The sequence below is a fragment of the Enhydra lutris genome, unplaced genomic scaffold, assembly GCF_002288905.1.
Source record: "Enhydra lutris kenyoni isolate GAN:26980312 unplaced genomic scaffold, ASM228890v2 scaffoldscaffold68, whole genome shotgun sequence".
NCBI classification, from domain to species: domain Eukaryota; kingdom Metazoa; phylum Chordata; class Mammalia; order Carnivora; family Mustelidae; genus Enhydra; species Enhydra lutris.
This window is the reverse complement of record NW_019154152.1, coordinates 13338700-13357180: the sequence shown is the minus strand read 5'-3', so window position 1 is coordinate 13357180 and position 18481 is coordinate 13338700. Positions and strand designations below refer to the sequence as shown.

The 18481-nt window shown below is 42.0% G+C and overlaps 1 protein-coding gene across 1 annotated transcript in view; it reads right to left on the bottom strand.

Moving 5' to 3' along the window:
- The window catches only part of LOC111159357 (DNA polymerase delta 3, accessory subunit), a 47872-nt gene extending 40417 nt beyond the window's left edge, over positions 1-7455 (bottom strand). Inside the window, exons 1-3 of the mRNA XM_022521757.1 lie at positions 7310-7455; positions 5744-5799; positions 27-129 (exon numbers count right to left, since the gene is read on the bottom strand). Coding sequence (XP_022377465.1) covers positions 27-129; positions 5744-5799; positions 7310-7369 — 219 coding nt within the window. The 5' untranslated portion in view covers positions 7370-7455. The remainder of the gene's footprint in view (positions 1-26; positions 130-5743; positions 5800-7309) is intronic.
- Between the last annotated feature and the right edge of the window lie 11026 nt (positions 7456-18481).

The following is an 18481-nucleotide window of genomic DNA, read 5'->3' as shown; positions in this document are numbered from 1 at the left end:
TTCATTGTAAGATTCCGACAACTTACAGAATGTCCATTCTGAATGAGACTGCCAGACACTAAATACGTGACATGCAGCTGGGCTCCCGAATTCTCCTTTCGCTTCCTTTCAACATAATCATACAGCATCCTGTTCCAAACAAAAGGTACAAGTCATTATTTGTAAGAGTTTTTACCTCATTGACTCTTAATTCATGATGTAAAAGTCAGATATATTAAATCTGACAGTCTATCAAATTTTTTACAGAATATTTTTGCTCCCATGGACAGAAAGTTAAAAAAAAGACTTTTTTTTTTTTTTAAGATTTTATTTATTTATTTGACAGAGAGAGATCACAAGTAGACAGAGAGAGAGAGAGGGGGAAGCAGGCTCCCTGCTGAGCAGAGAGCCCAATGTAGGGCTCGATCCCAGGACCCTGAGATCATGAACTGAGCCAAAGACAGAGACTTAACCCACTGAGCCACCCAGGCGCCCCGTAAAAAAAGACAGACTTTAGACAGGACATACAGGTTGGGGTCAACTTGTATTGAGTTGGCACAGTGACCAAACAATTGAAATAAAAGAAATCTAGTAACAAGCCAAAAGGCACCAAACCTGCTTTAAAACAGTGGCAGTAACATACAATGGATACAATGAGTCAAGGAACAGTTCAGTCACTATGAGCTCCTGGATAAGTTAATTAATTTTTCTAGGCCTCTTAATCCTGAGGTATAAAACCAGGAGCTATATGAGATCAGTGATTCTCTTAACCTGGGACTCATATGGCCATTTATAACCCTCCACCACCCAAACTGTAAGCAAAATGCATGTGTGTTTTTTGGGGGGAGACAGTTTAGGGTTTTTAACAGATTCTCTGAGGGATTACTCTAAAACATTAAGAACCACTATGTAGATAATTATAAGTGTTTAGTTCTGAAATTCCAATTTTATTAAGGGGCACCTGGGTGACTCAGTCAGTTAAGCGGCAGCCTTTGGCACAGGTCATGATTTCAGAGTTCTGGGATCGAGCCTGACCTTGGCTCCTTGCTCAGTGGGGAGCCTGCTTCCCCCTTGCCTCCCACTCCCCCTGCTTGTGCTTGCTCTCTCCCTCTCTGTCAACTAAATAAATTAAAAAAAAAAAAAAAATCTTAAAAAAAAAAAAAGATGCCCACATGATCAGGACCCCACCACTGAGGCTTCCCAGCCGAAGCACAGACACTATGGAACAGAGATAAACCATTCTCACTGTGCCCTGCCCAAATTCCAAACCAAAAGAATCTATGAACATAGTAAAATGGTTGTTTCAAGCTGTTAAATTTGGGGATAATTTGTTTCATAGCAAGAGTAATTGGAAAAGTGATCAACTTGATAAACATGTTCCCCACCTTCATGGAGTTTACATTCTAGTGCAGGCAGGCAGCCCTAGAAAATGTCAGATAGTAATAATTATAAAATTCTGGATCAACTGGATATCCACATGCAAAGAAATGAAACTGGACCCTCTCTTTACACCATATACGAAATGACTCCTGGAAGAAATAGTGCCTATTTGCATATTTTAGGGCTTCATTTAAAATTAGTTGAGTTGTGGTGCCTGGGTGGCTCAGTCAGTTAAGCGTCCAGATCTTGATTTTGACTCTGGTCATGATCTTAGGAGTCTGGGACTGAGCCCAGCATTGGATGCTGCACTGGGCATGGAGCCTGCTTGATATTCTCTCTCCCTCCCTCTTTCTCTGACCCCTCTCTAAAAAAATTAAAAATAAAAATAAATAAAATAAAATTAGCTTGAGCCAACACCCTAATTTGAAAACTACAGTGTATTCTTATTGTGAGGCCCCAAGTATTTTTTAAGATGTTAACAAGCACATGCTACGTAGAAACCTTGAATATAGTGATAATTACTGTTGTAAGAGCTAAAACTACAAAACTCTTAGAATAAAACATAGAAGTAAATCTTCATGACCTTAGATTGAGCAAAGCCTTCTCAGATACCATATACAGAGCACAAGTAACAAAAGATAAAAGAAACAGTGGCACCTGCCTTGCTCAACTGGAAGAGCAGGTGATTCTTGATCTTGGGGTTTGTGAGCTCAAGCCCCACACTGGGCATAAAGCTTACTTAAAAATGGTATTTTAGGGACCCCTGGGTGGCCCAGTCTGTTAAGCATCTGCCTTCGGCTCAGGTCATGATCCCAGGGTCCCGGGATCAAGTCCCACACTGGGCTCCTTGCTCAGCAGGAAGCCTGCTTCTCCCTCTGCTTGCCTCTCCCTCTGCCTGCTGCTCCCCAACTTGTGCTCTCTCTCTGACAAATAAATAAATAAAATCTTTAAAAGATAAAAAAATAAATAAATAAATATAGTATTTTAAAAAAAGATAAAAGAAATAAATTGGGCTTCATCAACAATAAAAACTTTGCTGTTTCAGAAAGTACCATCAAGGGGCACCTGGGTGGCTCAGTGGGTTAAGCCTCTGCCTTTGGCTCAGGTCATGATCTCAGGGTCCTGGGATCGAGCCCCACATTGGGCTCTCTGCTCAGCAGGGAGCCTGCTTCCCCCTCTCTCTCTGCCTGCCTCTCTGCCTACTTGTGATCTCTGTCTGTCAAATAAATAAATAAAATTAAAAAAAAAAAAAAAGTACCACCAAGAAAGTGCAAAGATGGGGTGCCTGGATGGCTCAGTGGGTTAAGCCTCTGCCTTCGGCTCAGGTCATGATCTCAGGGTCCTGGGACTGAACCCTGCCTCGGGTTCTTTGCTCAGCAGGGAGCCTGCTTCCTACTTTGTCTCTGCCTACTTGTGATCTCTCTCTCTGTTAAATAAATTTTTAAAAATCTTAAAAAAAAAAAAGAGAGAGAAAGTGCAAAGACAACCCACAGAACAGGATAAAATTTTTGCAAATCATTTATCTGATCAGGTGCTCACTTCGGCAGCACATATGTATTTGATCAGGGTCTTGTATCCATAAAGCGGTCTTTACAACTTAACAATAAGAAGACAACCCAGTAAAAAAATAGAGAAAGGATCTGAATAGGTATAGATACACAAATAGCTAAAAAGCACAGGAAAAGATGATCAACATCATTGGTCATTGTAGAAAAGCAAATCAAATCAAAACCATAATAATACCACTTTATACCACTAGGAGATGGCTAAAATAAAAGACAGATGATAAAGAGTTGGCAAGAATGTGGAGAAACTGGAATCCCCATACCTTACTGGTGGGATTTTTAAATTAGTGCAGCCACTTTAAAATACAGCTTGGCAGTTCCTCAAAATGTTATATATGACCCAGAAATAGGTATATATCTAAGAGAACTGAATACGTATGTCCACATAAAAACTTGTATACAAATGTTCACAGTAGCATTATTTATAGTACCCAAAATGTGGAAACAACCCAAATGTCCATCAATTGATGATGAGAAATAAAATATACTATTTAAGTATGTTATGGGTTGAATTGTGTCCCTGCTCTCCCCAACCCCCAAAAGGTATGTTGAAGTCCTAACCACCAGTGCCTCAGAGTGTGACCTTCCTTGGAAAGAGGATCTTTGCAGATGTAATCAGGTAAGATGAGGTCATATTAGAATAGGGTGGGCTCCTAATCCAATATGACTGGTATCCTTATAGGACAGCCAGGTGAAGATATGGCATACAGGAAGAATGCCATGTGACAACAAACATAGACACTGGTGCTATGAAGCTATAGGCCAAAGAATGTGAAAGATTGCCAGCAAATCTAGGAAGACTGCCAGAATTTAGGAAGGAATGAAGGATTCTTCTCTACGGATTTCAGAGAGAGCATGGCCCTGCCAACACCTTAATGTTGGAATTCTAGCCTCTAGATCTGCAAGACAATAAATTTCTGTTGTTTTAAGCCACCTAGTTCATAGCATTCTATTATGGCAGCCCTAGGGAAATAACCTGCCATATGATGGAATATTATTCAGCCACGAAAAGGAATTAAGTATTGATACATGCTACAGCATGGACAAACCTTGAAAACATTATGCTAAATGAAAGAAACCAGACACATGAGATTATATATTACAGGATTCCATTCACACAAAATGACCAGGATAGGTAAATCTATAGAAGGAGAGTTTACTAGTGGTTGCCTAATGCCAGGAGGGTGGGGGAGGGAAGAGAAAGGAGTGGAGAGAAAATGCTAAGTGACTCCTACTGGATACAGGGTTTCTTTTGGGGGTGATTAAAATGTTCTATAATTAATTATAGTGATGGCTGCATAACTCTGTAAATATACTAAAAATTACTGAATTATATATTTTCAATGGGTGAACTACATGGTATATGAATTATATCTTAATAAAGCCATTTTTCAAAAAAAATTAGGACCGCAATTAACAGTGATATGACAGAGAATTAGGATGGGGTGGGGTTACCTGAAATAGAGCATTAGGGAAGGGTTGTTGTAAAAAGTAATGTGTGACATTTCAACTAAAACTTAAAGGATGAGGACAGCTGGGAGAAGAGCATTCCAAACAGAGGGAAGGGTTCAAATGTCCTAAGGTAGAAATAAGTCTGGCAAAGTTAATGAACAAAAGGACAAATATGGCTACAGTGTAAGTGAGGTAGAGACTGGTATGGGATGAAGTTCATTGAGAGACAGGGGCTAGTCAGTATGTTAATTCTATAAAAATTCAGGTAATCAAGGTAACTATGATAAAATTTACAGGTAACTTTATTTCATCTCCAGTCCTCAATATGCACCTTTAAGCCCCAACAGGTTTATATAGTAATAGTTATTTCATTAACATCTATAACTGTAACAATTAGTCTTATACGTGTCCCATTCTAAAAGTTACCTGAAACTCTTGGGTTTGGGTCAGCACCGGCATTAGCAACAGAAATCTCAGATAGTCAAAATCAGTACAAATTCATCCGTAGGCCAAGAGTTTCAGGTCTTGAATGCATGAACTTCCCAGTCAAAGCCTGATTCAAGGTCTGTCAAACAGCAGTCCACATAAAGCCAAATCAACGCATTCTAGGTATCAGGAATTTGCTAAGATTCATGGAACATTCCCTGACTCAAAGAAAGTTCCCATGACTCAAAAAAGGGGGGGAAAAATCAGACCACCTTTAGGAATAAAGTAAATGGGTGTTTAACTTAATATATGAGGCCCCAGTCTGTTCACCAATTCCTCCCCTTGGGACAAAGACAACATTTTTAAGAAATATTGGTGTTAATTCAAAAGCCGGCTTTTCCCCTCTTGGCCTCAAGCTGAACAAGTTTCAGCAAGCAAAGGTGATACAGCGAATTCAAGAAGGGCAATGCTGTGCCATTCTGAACACTCCCTTTTTATTTTCACTTAAATAGTTCTCCCCAGTCTTATACTGTCACGCAGCTTTGTGTCAAACACCTGTTGACCTCATTATGAAAGTACTTCAATAACATACATATGTGGGCCTAAGGAGCACATGTGAAAATGTAACAAAGATGTAAGATAAGAGGTATATAAAATCTGAGATGTAAACAAAATTGGCCTACTTATAAATCTGAAGTAACAAAGTGATGTTAACCAGAAGCCAAGGTTACAAATAAATCCAGTAAATGTATCACCACACATTTGTATATAAGTCCACCTATTTCCTAATTAATAGACAAATCTAGTGTAAGGTAGTAAAAATAGTATTCTCTCCTATTTTCCAAGAGAGGAAAAAAATTCTAACTTCAAGGCTACCAGTAAAGCTTAAAACAAAACAAACAATTCTAATGTGAGCGAAATTCGTAGTAAATTGGACTTACTGTTTGGCCTGGTTAACATGAACCCCTAGTGTGTAGCTCAGCCATTTGTAGGTCACCTGCAAGAAGAAGAAATTGTTTAACATTAGATGATCCCAGAGTACAGGTCAGCCCCAAGAGCTCCTAAAGATTCCTACTATGAGATGATTATGCCACACTAGTTCTTCCAAGAACCATCCATCTGGGCCAGTAGGAGGACTGAGATCTTCATCTTACAAATACTACAAAGTTTGTTTCACAGGCTAATTAACCAGAAAGTCTAAAAAGAAAGGCTGAATATACAAAGAAAAAGCTCTCATTTCCCTCACATTTTTTTGGTTTACTGGTGCCCTTTATTCACATTCTGTCCTTTTTTGTAGCCACCACTAATAACGATTAAAACTCATCCAGAAAGTGGATTACTTTGAAGTGTAAGACTCATAAACTTCTCAGAAAAGTCACAGCCATACAAACATTAACAGGCACAGATGGTGCAGGGGCCAGGGAATGAAAGAAGTTGGTGAATACTGTATCTGGGGTTAGATTACAATCTGCTGGCATCAAGACTTGACCTTCCTTCCATCTTTCCTTGAACTCTCCTGTCATTTGTCACTTCCTGGTATGCTCCTCACCTCTTGAAGTCTTCCAATTCTAAATGCTGAGTTTCCAATAATTAAGACTTACATAGGTGAGGCAAAGCGTTAGCAAAAGAGACTAACCTAGGTTGGAAAACTGCCTATCCCTTACTAACTATAAATACATAAGTTATTTGGCCCCTCTGCTTCAACTTTCTTTAGGGATCTTTCCACGCCCTCTGGGTGAGACGCTGTAATGATTAAATGTAATAATATATATCCCAAGCTCACAGTAAGCACTCAGTTATCACGGTTTGCAAAGTCCATTCACATTCCTTATCTCACTGGATCTTTCATTCCTCCCTGGGAAGCGGGTCAAGCCTAATACCAAATTTCCTAGGGGAGGAAACCGACTGTTCAAAGGTTAAACAAGTGGTCACCGAACCCAGTTAGGACACAATTTTCTCAACAGTAAACCTAGGACCTGAAACTCCAACCACCTTATGAGACAGGTGTAGAAACGCCTTAGAAATATTATCTAGGGGCGCTTGGGTGGCTCAGTGGGTTAAAGCCTCTGCCTTCAGCTCAGGTCATGATCCCAGGGTCCTGGATCAAGCCCCACATCAGGCTCTCTGCTCAGCAGGGAAACTGCTTCCCGCCCCACCTCCCCACCCCCGTCTGCCTCTCTGCCTACTTGTGATCTCTGTCAAATAAATAAATAAAATCTTAAAAAAAAAAAAAAAGAAATAGAAATATCATCTATCAGTGCCCTTCCCTCCACGCCTGTCCTTCTTGGCCCCCGCTGCTTGGCAGTCCACCCAAGGGACGCGGACTTGCGCGAGCCAGAGAAATTCCCCCCCACAAGTCCTCGCTCGTCCTGGGACACGAGATGCGGGGACTTGTCTCCCCTCCGCCAGTCCCCACCAGGCCAACAGCAGAGGGGTCAAGACCCCCACCACCCTCGTCGGGCCCAGAACTCCTCGTATGCCCACATCCCCCAGTCCTAGCTCCTCACGATCTTGTTCTGGTCCGTGACGAACTCGTCTATGTTTTCCAGATAAAGCTGGTCCGCCATGGTGCTACGGAGCTGCGAGCCCCGCCACCACAAACGCAGCTCCCGCCGGCGGGAAACGTCTTTCTCTCTCCCGGGTCCCGGGTCGTTTCCCACAGCAACGGAGGCGACGCGCTACGGCGGCCGCCGGGGGGTCAAACTAGTCTCGGAGACGGCGCAGACTCAAGAAGGCGGAGCTAATAAGTTGGAGCTGACGGAAGTGAGGCGCTTGCAGTGTGCTGGTGATGTGGGGCCTTGTGTTTGGAGCCGTGGTTTCAAATCTCTCGGTCTACAACCTAATGACTAACCCAGGACAAAATACCTCATCTCTGGGAGCCACAACCTTACCACCTGTAAATTGATAAAATAATCCTTGCCCTTTCATACCTTTATTCAACAAAGGTGTGTCAAGTACCTAGTCCAGACATTTCTTAGACACTGGGGACACAGCAGTGAATGATAAAGACAGAAATAAACCAGTAAATTTAGTAGAGTGATGCCACCTAGGATAAAATGCTGCCTGTTATAATTCCTCAGAACTGAGAAATTATGGATAGTTTTCCAGAAGGGATGGGCAAAGAGAAATATTTCAGATAGAAGCAGGACAATTTGCTGGGAAGAAAAAAGAGTTGATTGTACCTAAAATGTTGGGAGAAGAGTCCAATGAAGAGAGGTGAGACTTGGGAGAAGGTAATTCATGCTGCACCTATGAGGCTTTTTGAAGGAGCACAATAATTTTACTATCAGGAAAAGGTTTCATGTTGGGGGATTTCAACGAAAATTTCTCCTAACTAAAGTACCATCAGCTAAAGTAAAGTAACATCAGCTAAAGTAAATTGATTTCAGCATAAGCCAGTGTAGTTCAGTAGGGTGGCATGGTGGAAAATGGAGCAAGCTCTAGAGTTAGACCCTGGATTTGAATCCCGGTTTTGATCATTGTTGTGTGATCTTAAGTAAGTCATTTAATCACTGCAAACTTGCTACCCGATCTATAATACAGAAGAAATAATAGTACTCACTTAAAAGTTTTGTTGCAACATGTACTCATTCAGGACAGCAAAAGCCTGCTAAGGGCCAGGCACTGTTCTGGGTGCTGGAGATATAGCCATGATCAATAATACACAAGAGCCTCTTCACATGTAGCTTACATTCTCATAAAGATATTTGAGGGATGGTAATGGCTTAAAATAGGATAGCGGTAGTGGAAGTTGAGAGAACTGAGTGACTTTGGTTTTTCTTTTAGAGTCAGCAAAACCTGCTGATGAATCAGATGAATGGAATGTAGGAAAGACAGGAATGAAGGAAAATACCTAGATTTGGAATCTAAATCTTTAGGTAAATGGTGATGCATTTGACTACTGAGCTGTGGAAGACAGAGAAGAGCAGATGAGAAAATCAAAGAATTCTATTTGGCCACAGTTGTAATTGAGAAAACATATATAAAACCCTCACATCATGCCTGCACACAATAAAATCAATAATAGATGGGTTATATTACTATACACCAGGCTATGCCATACCAGGCGCCTTGAGAGTGAGCTTCTATCTAGCTCCTATAGCAACCCTGCAAATGGATTGTGTTTGTCCATGTTTTATGGATTAGATTGCTGAGTTTTAACAGAGGAGAGATGAATTTTCCAGGCCATGAGGTTGGGTAGTAGTTCTGGGATTGGAATTCAAGTTTCTTGTCATTGTTCCATTGGGATGGGAAATAAGTCAAGATAATTGACCAAAGTCTTGACATCACGCCCAAAAAAGTGAGCAGATGATAATACCATATAGGATACCTGCCCCACCATGGGCCAGATATACTAGTATTAAAAGGTTGCATGACTTCTAGAAGCCAGATCAGTGGTTAACCTTGGGAGGCCTACCCAGCTTCAACATTCCTACCCCAGGGGAGAGGAGCTGAATGGAACACATGTGGGCTTTGGAAATCTATTTTTCTTTTAAAAAGCAAGCAAACAAACAAAAACCTGGGCTTGAATCCCAGCTTTACCACTTTCTGCGTAGCCTTAGGCAAATCACTGAACTTCTCTAGCCCTCCATTTCATGATCTTTAAAAGCAGGGCCAATAAAACACAGTGGTATATTGATAAATGCTTAACAATCAAATTTAAAAAGCCCTGATTTGTAGGGGTTGACAACGTCTGTGGTGTATATACTCCCATCATGGCAGATTTCAAGCTCCTGATATTGATGTTACTAAACGAAGAGTTAGGTAAATACACACAGTATCACACCATTACTTCCACAATACATGTAGAATAAACAAATAACCTCAAGAGCACATATGGCAGTAAAATGTAGAAAAATAATTAGGAAGTGATGATATTTGAATATTTGTTGCCTTTTTTTTTAAGATTTTTAAAAAAATTTATTTATTTGACAGACAGAGATCACAAGTAGGCAGAGAGGCAGGCAGAGAGAGAGGAGGAAGCAGGCTCCCTGCTGAGCAGAGAGTCAGATGTGGGGCTCCATCCCAGGACCCTGGGATCATGACCTGAGCCAAGGGCAGAGGCTTAACCCACTGAGCTACCCAGGCGCCCCTGTTGTCTTTGTTTTTAACATGATTTAGTTGTAATTTTATATAATTTAATTTTTAGCAACAGCTCTTGTGAACAATTAATAAAAGGAAACCTAGTTTGGAATAGACTTGGGTGGTCAGCAGGGGGAGCTCTCAAGCTCTACCATTCCTTGTCAATAGCGGACCTAACAGGGCGTGTTCTGTGCCTGGGCCATTAGCGATGTAAAATTAACTCATCTTCTTATTCCAGGCATCTGCAACGTTTGTCCTATTTGAAATGTAACCGGCAAATCTCCAAAGGGGAAAAGTACCACCATTTCTACCTCTATCTTAATGCTACTTCTTTCAAAAAAAAAAAAAAAAAAAGGATAATTCAGTCCCTTTTCCTTGAAGATGAAGCTTCACATCAATGTCAAAAACAAGAACAGTTCTCCAGGAATCAGAACAATCAACCAAAGTATTTCCTAAGCAAATGAAGCCAGACAAAACTTGGGGATGGTAGTGTCAGCTGATACCAGAAGTGGGAGCCACAGGATCGAGATTCTCCAGTCTTCATGCTTCAAAAGACGTTGGCGTTAGAAATAGAAGACTGACCCTCCTATTTCCTCCTTTTCATCCCCACTTCATCCCAAAAATGACTGGTATCAGAAAATCCAATGATTGTGATTGTGACAGGGCATGGGATGGGAAATCTACACTGGACCCAACATATGGGAGAAAATGAGGAGTGGTCAACCTCAATGCAGGCAAGACCACCAGATTGAGAGTAGGAGAAAGGGGCCAGGCCTCTGACCAGGAAAGGGGCCCTGTGGGAGCAGCTCAGGAGCCTCACTAGCTTCCTTGGCTACAGGGCTGCCACAAGTCTCTGGGGGATAGCATCTCAGACAGGAGAACAGATCAGGTCAGAAGGAATACAAGATTAAGAATTACGATTTAGGGACCACATAAATGTCCACAGGTCATTCCAGAGACCTGGGGACCCAGAACTTATTAACACCAAGGTATTTAGCATTAGCTCATTCATACATTCATTTAACAAGTGTTATTCAAGGCCTCCTGTCTATCAGGCCCTCTGTGACTATTGAAAACACAGCATGGTCTTCATCTCTGGGAGTTTAATCTGTGGGGAGTAAACAGCTGCCCTGTGCGGGAAGCACAGGTTGCCATGGAAACCTGGCAAAGGCAACTAATTCAACCTGGGGATTAGAAGAAATGTAAGGAAAACTGGATTTAGGTATCCAAGAGTAGATGGCATGTATCCTTTCACTTTAGATGAAATATATAAGAAATGAAATCAGAGAGCTGTTAGTGTTACAGCTTCTAACACGCACAACAAGCTGATATAAAAAGAGTTATTTTGTGAGAACCTACGTACCTTGCACAGACTGTCTTGTGGAATGTACAGCTATCAAGGCCAGGACACGTCAACCTTCTTCACAGCTGGGGAGCCAAGAGCCCAGGGAAGCCTAAAATAACACGCTGTTCTAACACACCTTATCAGTTCTACAAAAGTCAGTATAAAATCCCAGTTACCAAAACAAAGTGGGTGAGCCAAGAGGGCACTCAGACACTGGTTCCCCTGTTTCCCACCCACTGCCACCCCACTGCACCCCCAAGCTCACACACTGCACCTCAGCCTGTTTATTTCTCAGCTCAATCACCAAAAGGTTCACTTCGCTACCTTTGTTGCCTCAGTCACACAGAAAAAGAAGGTCCCTTCACCCTCCCATCTTGCAATTGCTTTGTATATGATTTTCTTTTCCCCATCCCTTTGGGGGCTGGAAGGATGCTTTGGAGGAGTGTGTGTCCATATTTTTGCTGTAAGCATCTTTGTTGCAAGCATTTTGGCAACATAACTAATTAGCCTAAAGGCAATTTTGTCATAAAAGATAAAATCACAAAAATATAAAAAATGGACCTTCATTAAAAAGGACATAATTGGGGTGCCTGGGTGGCTCAGTCATTAATTGTCTGCCTTGGGCTCAGGTCATGATCCCAGGGTCCTGGGATGGAGCCCCATGTCGGGCTCCCTGCTCAGTGGGAAGGGAGCTTCTCCCTCTCCCACTCCCCCTGCTTGTGTTTCCTCTCTCGCTTTATCTCTCTCTGTCAAATAATAAATAAAATATTTTTTTAAAAAGTTCTCATCACCAGGAAAAACATTTTTTTAAAAAAAGGATATAATTAAAAATGAATAACAAAATTAAAAGGATCTTATGGCAAAATATGAAATATTTGAATACATTCAAAATGCATAGTGTAGATTCATGGCCGTGCTGTGTAAATAACTTGATTTTATTTTGTGGATTATACCTAAGCATTTGTCTTCAAAGTCTTTCATTCACAATATTATATATATATTTTTTGCTTGTTGATTCATCTCACTGAACATCAAATGTTTTTTGCTAAAATTTCTTCCTTCATGAAGAGCGGTATCAGTTTCCAAAGAGTAGGATGCGTATCTGTAATTGAACTTTGTGTTGCATTGTGAAAGCCTTCTACACTGTTGTTTGTTCTTGGCATATTGCCAAATGTCCTTTGATAGATATTACAAAATTCTATGGGAATGTGGGTTCAAAACTCTGTGCCACTGTATAGTCCATTACAAGGGCTGAGATTCATACAATGTAAAAACGGGAGTACTGCATTAATGGAGAAATGAGACCAAACTCAACCAGTGGATGAAACCAACAAACTGTCAAACCAAACAATCAACTACTTACCTTTTTCTTTTGTGACAATATTGCCTTACAGCCAATTAGTTATGTGACAAAGATGCTTGTGGCAAAATTACCTAAAACCAGAGGGGTGATGGCAAAAGTGAAGATAATTGGAAATTGGTTATGGGAAGTTTTGTCCTAAGCACACCATTTCTGAATTATTAAGTTGGGGACAGGAAGGGGTAAGTGAGGGAGGCTTGGCATTCAGAGCTAGAAAGAAACATGATCTTTCTCTAGAGACCCCTGCTCTCTGGCCCCCAGCACTGCTGGTTAGGGAAACTTCCTGAGGAAATGTCACGTGACCTCAGCTTTGGTATGGAGTAAAGGAGGGTGCAAAGACCATTCTAGACCCAGTGGAGATAGTAGCTGCTCTCTTTGCCTCATTGTCTCATGGTTGGGAGTGAGGGTGGTCACTCCCAGGTATCACTGCTTCTTTCTCTGCGACTATTCGGTTTGGCTTTGCCTTAATCATAGTTTCTACTTCCTCGTGGTTTAAACACAGCCATAAGTTAGCAGAGCTCATCTACACCACTACCTTCAAATTTTCCCACATCGTTACAGATGCTCTTAACAATTCTCCATTCTGTAATTCCTAAATTGTTGAGCCTGGTTTGCTGAGCTTATCCTAGGAGCTGGTCTTTTAAATCTCAGGTTATCAGGGCACCTGGGTGGTTCAGCTGGTTAAGTGTCTGACTCTTGATTTTGGCTTAGGTCATGACCTCGAGGTCATGAGATGGAGCCCAACACTGGGCTTTGTGCTGGGTGTGGAACTTGCTTAAGATTCTCCCTTTGGGGATGCCTAGGTGGCTCAGTTGGTTAAGCAGCTGCCTTCGGCTCAGGTCATGATCCCAGCATCCTGGGATCGAGTCCCACATCGGGCTCCTTGCTCGGCAGGGAGCCTGCTTCTCCCTCTCCCTCTGCCTGCCACTCTGTCTGCCTGTGCTTGCTCTCTCTCCCTCTCTCTCTCTGACAAATGAATAAATAAAATCTTTAAAAAAAAAAAAGATTCTCCCTTTGACCTTCCCCCCTAAACAAACAAACAAACAAAACAAACAAATAAATCTATCTCAGAGTATCGTTATCTTTTTCAGGATACTGGGCAGCCATGGACAGTTTTCTTGGACAGGGGCTCCTTTACTCATTCCTAAGTCACTCATTGAATGAATTCCTTCTGTGAGCCCACTATATATATGAATACAGTAGAATACAAGATGCTCAGAAACAGAGTTAGGCTAGGGATCCACAACGTCTAGATGGGCCTTCAGAGGGGAGTAGATCACCCAGGGACAGAGCAGAAGGCAGAATCCTAGGGAACATCAGCAGATAAGAACACACAAAAAAGAAGAAGAAGCCTAAAAACCAAACAGAGAGAAGAGGAGCACTGGGAGGGCTCAATGTGGAAACAAAAGACGTGATTTTGAAGGAGGGAGTTTGCAACAGTGTCAAATGCTTCCCTGAAACGGTGTTAGGTAGGGGTTGAGAGGAAAGCATTGGATTTGGCAGTCAGGAGGCATCCCAATGACATGGGCCCCAGAAGCAAGAGGCACAAAAGCCAGATGACAGTGAGTTAGGAAGGAGAAAAAGTAAGAAAATGAACTAAAGGTGGAGGGTAAGGACAACTCTGGCCAACTTACCATGTGGAAATGGAGAGATGGTTGGGAGTGAGGGTGGTCATGAACTTCACAACATATCTACCCAAGAAATAGGGGTGGGAGGTGATGGAGGACATTTGTCTTAGAAAAAAGTATGACAGGCGTTCTGGGGTCTTTTCCATCTGGACTGTCCTCAGTAGGAATCCCCCAGAAACTTCAGACCAGACTCTGCAGGAGGGCATATGGTAGATCCTCAGTTCCCACGGAATAGAAATTCCTTGAAGCTTTTTCATCCCTGAATTCCCAGCACCCAGAGTGGCCACAGCTGGCCCAGGGGAGGCCTTTAGCAAATATGCATTGACTGGTAACTGAATGGCCGAATGAATCAATGGATGGATAAAAGTGAATTAAATATTGTTCTATTTTGTAATCCTCTTATGTTGATCCACAAAATATTGTTTGTGGAAGGTGTTGTCTACCTTCCCTTCCACCACTCAAACTATTACATAACCTGTTATCACAGTGAGCATTGCTGATAAACTAACTGGGGAAATCCAGCTTCCTTCAGAGGCCCAGTGAACAGAAATGATGTAGGTTGGGGGGGAGGCGCTTTTATGGGCATAAGTTAGGACCAAGCATAGGTCCTAAACATGCTTGAGAGCTGCAAAGAGTACTGCTGCTGGAGACCCCAAAGGGAGGCTTCATACATTCCTATATATATAAACTTCATACACAATGTTTTATCTAGTAATTTTTATCTAGTAAATACTCCATGGATTGACTAATTTGAATAATCCTACCTTTCAATATTTTCTGTTAAGACTCTGGAGTAAAAACAAAATTAAGAGGTAAACTTTACCCAAACAAATTATCCTCATTTCCCCTTTTTCTGTCCATGAGGAGATGACTCCATCACACCTTTGATTTCTCTGTACCTATTCAATTTCAGGACATCCTTTTCATTGGTCTGCTTTCCTTAACTTGTTTTTCTGCTTATTAAGGAAATTCACATTCATCTTCATCCTCTCCAGCCTAATCTCTGCTCCAGTCTTGCACCATGGACCATCATTAACACAAGTTCCAGGATAATATTTATTTTTCTTTTGTTAGAAAGGTGGGGGTGGGGGGATCAGAGGGAAAGGGGGAGAGAGAGAATCCCAAGCAGACTCCATGCCCAGCTCATTAGTCTTTCATTGTTACGTTAACTATTATGTTAGCTGTATCTCCTAGATACCCTTTATCAAATTTGCAGTGTTCTCTTCTGTTTATAGATTGTTGAGAGTTTTATTAGAAATGCTTGATCTGGGCACCTGGGTGGCTCAGTGGGTTAAGCCTCTGCCTTCGGCTCAGGTCATGATCTCAGGGTCCTGGGATCAAGTCCCGCGTCGGGCTCTCTGCTCATCGGGGAGCCTGCTTCCTCCTCTCTCTCTCTGCGTGCCTCTCTGCCTACTTGTGATCTCTGTCTGTCAAATAAATAAATAAAATATTAAAAAAAAAAAAAAAGAAAAAGAAATGCTTGATCTCACAACCAGATCATGAACTGAGTGGAAATCAAGAGTTGGGTGCTGGGGCGCCTGGGTGGCTCAGTGGGTTAAGCCTCTGCCTTCAGCTCAGGTCATGATCTCAGGGTCCTGAGATTGAGCCCTACATCAGGCTCTCTGCTCGGCAGGGAGCCTGCTTCCCCCTCTCTCTCTGCCTGCCTCTCTGCCTGCTTGTGATCCCTCTCTGTCAAATAAATAAATAAAATCTTAAAAAAAAAAAAGAGTTGGATGCTTAACCAACTTTGTCACCCAGGTACCTACCCCCGGGTTGATGTTTCTAAAACACAGATCTGATGATATTACCCACCACTTAAAGCAATAACCCAGGGGTGACTGGGTGGCTCAGTGGGTTAAGGCTTCTGCCTGCAGCTCAGGTCATGATCTCAGGATCCTGGGATCAAGCCCCGCATTGGGCTCTCTGCTCAGCGGGGAGCCTGCTTCTTCCTCTCCCTCTGCCTCCTCTCTGCCTATTTGTGATCTCTCTCTCTGTCAAATAAATAAATAAAATCTTAAAAAAAACAATAACCCAATTTTAGAATGCTTTCATCACCCTCAAAATATTCCCATGTGCCTTCATTCCCCACTTATACAATGAATCCCTGTTCCTATCCCTGACTCCAGGTAACCACTCATCTGTTCTCTGTCTTTATAATTTTGTCTTTTCATGTAGATGGGTTCTATAATGTTAGTTATTTGTGTATGGATTCTGTTATGGGCTGAATTGTGTTCCCCCTCCAAACCCAACCATATATTGAAGTCCTAACCCACAGTACCTCGGAATGGTTTCTAAAGAGGTAATTAAGTTTAAATGGGGTTATTATGGTGGACCATAATCCAGTAAGACTGGTATCTGTGTAAGAAGAGTAAATTCAGACAACAGACACAACTAGAGGAGAGACCAAGTAAAAACACAGGCTCAGCAGAACTGCCTCATGGAAGGAACCACTCTTCAGATGGGTACACTACAGATGGAAAAGTTAAAGTCCCAGATGTTTAGTGACTTTTTCCAAGCTCACACACCAGAAAATATCTGAACGTGGGACTTACATTGGGACTTTTTAACCCCCATTCAGTCTAGAATTCCTGATAGGCTCCGGGGTGGGGGGGAGGCTGGGTGCGGGGAAGGGCATTCAGTGTCCACACGGTGACAGAGTGGCTTGTGTCTGGTATCATTATGAAGCCAAAACTGGCTGGAGTTAATGACCAAACCAAAGTTTTATAAAAATTAATCTGGTAGCATAAAGTGTCACTCATTGGTGGACTTTGGTAATTCCACCCCTTAGCCCTTGTCCCCATTCCCAGAGTTTTGCAACAGCCTCCAACTTCCTTTGGTATCTCCTGCTCCAACCCTTTCTCCTTTCCCCACATCCTTCTCTAGCCACACTTTGGGCTCTGTGCCAGTACATCCCTGATGCTTACCAGAGCACAGATTCCATTCATGGATTTTATCCAGGAACTGGCTAGGCAGCTTCTGGGTATTGGGAAGAAAGACCTCCCTGTACCTCAGACACCCATTCATAAAACAAGGGGCCCAGAACTAAGGCCTTCCAGATCTGACCCTTTCAGAGGCTCAATCCCTAATAAAGGACTGGCAGGGGCACCTGAGTGGCTCAGTGGGTTAAGCCTCTATCTTCAGCTCAGGTCCTGATCTCAGGGTCCTGGGATGGAGCCCTGAATCGGGCTCTCTGCTTGGCGGGGAGCCTGCTTCCTCCTCTCTCTCTCTGCCTGCCTCTCTGCCTACTTGTGATCTCTGTCTGTCAAATAAATAAATAAAATCTTAAAAAAAAAAAAAAAGGACTGGCAGGTATGGACAGTCCATGAGCCGCAGATGGCAGAGTCGCTGTTCCTTCGTCATCTCCCATTAGGAGGCGCTGGTGCTCCTTCTCACAGGAAGAGTAACGCTGACTAGGATCTCAACACTAATTACAAAACACTAGGAAGGTCAATCTTTAAATTGAATTTATTGCCAATTTAAAGAACAGGGGATTTCACATTAAAAATCAGATTTCTGGTCTTATTTATTAATCCAAGCATCTAGCTGACATCTTCTGCCAAGGACATTTTGCCATTGGTTCAAGTACTTGCTCTGTAATTTTTCTTAAACCCTTTTCTTATAAATGAAATATTTCTTGGCCATGTATTCAACAGAAGGAAGAAAGAGCTAGATTGGGAGGACCACAAGTTTCAGAAAAAGAGGGGGAATGAACTGAGTTTTTGTGAAAATGAAGTAAGCACAGTGTTGTCTGTGTTGAAAGAATGCGACCTGAAATGCCATTATGAAAATAAAGCAATATAAGAACGAAGAAGACTGTGGAAAAGATGCGAGATGAAAAAGCAACAAAATGACTAAAACATCAACAAGATTTATTCTTTTTAATGCAGATAAATGTTGCTGCTATAAACTGTAATTAAGAGGGAATAGATTATAACCGAGAAAAATAGAACAGAATAAGTAAAACAGTAGCACCTTACAGAGGCTGTAGGTGCTTGAGATTCAGTCTAATTCAACCTCTTCTTCCAGGATCTTTCCCCTCTTCTATGGATGGGCTCGCTGATGCCCAGAGACATTAGGAACAAGGTCACAAAGGTAGGAAGTGGCAAAGCTGGGAATACAAATCATGTCTTTGGACTCTATTATCCTCTGCTTCTTCCATATATCCTAGGTCCACAGAGCTTGACAAACATTTATTGACTTGATGAAAGGAAGCATAGTACAAAGGGGGAACTTAAATTGTGATGGGAAGTCCTAGATTTTAGTC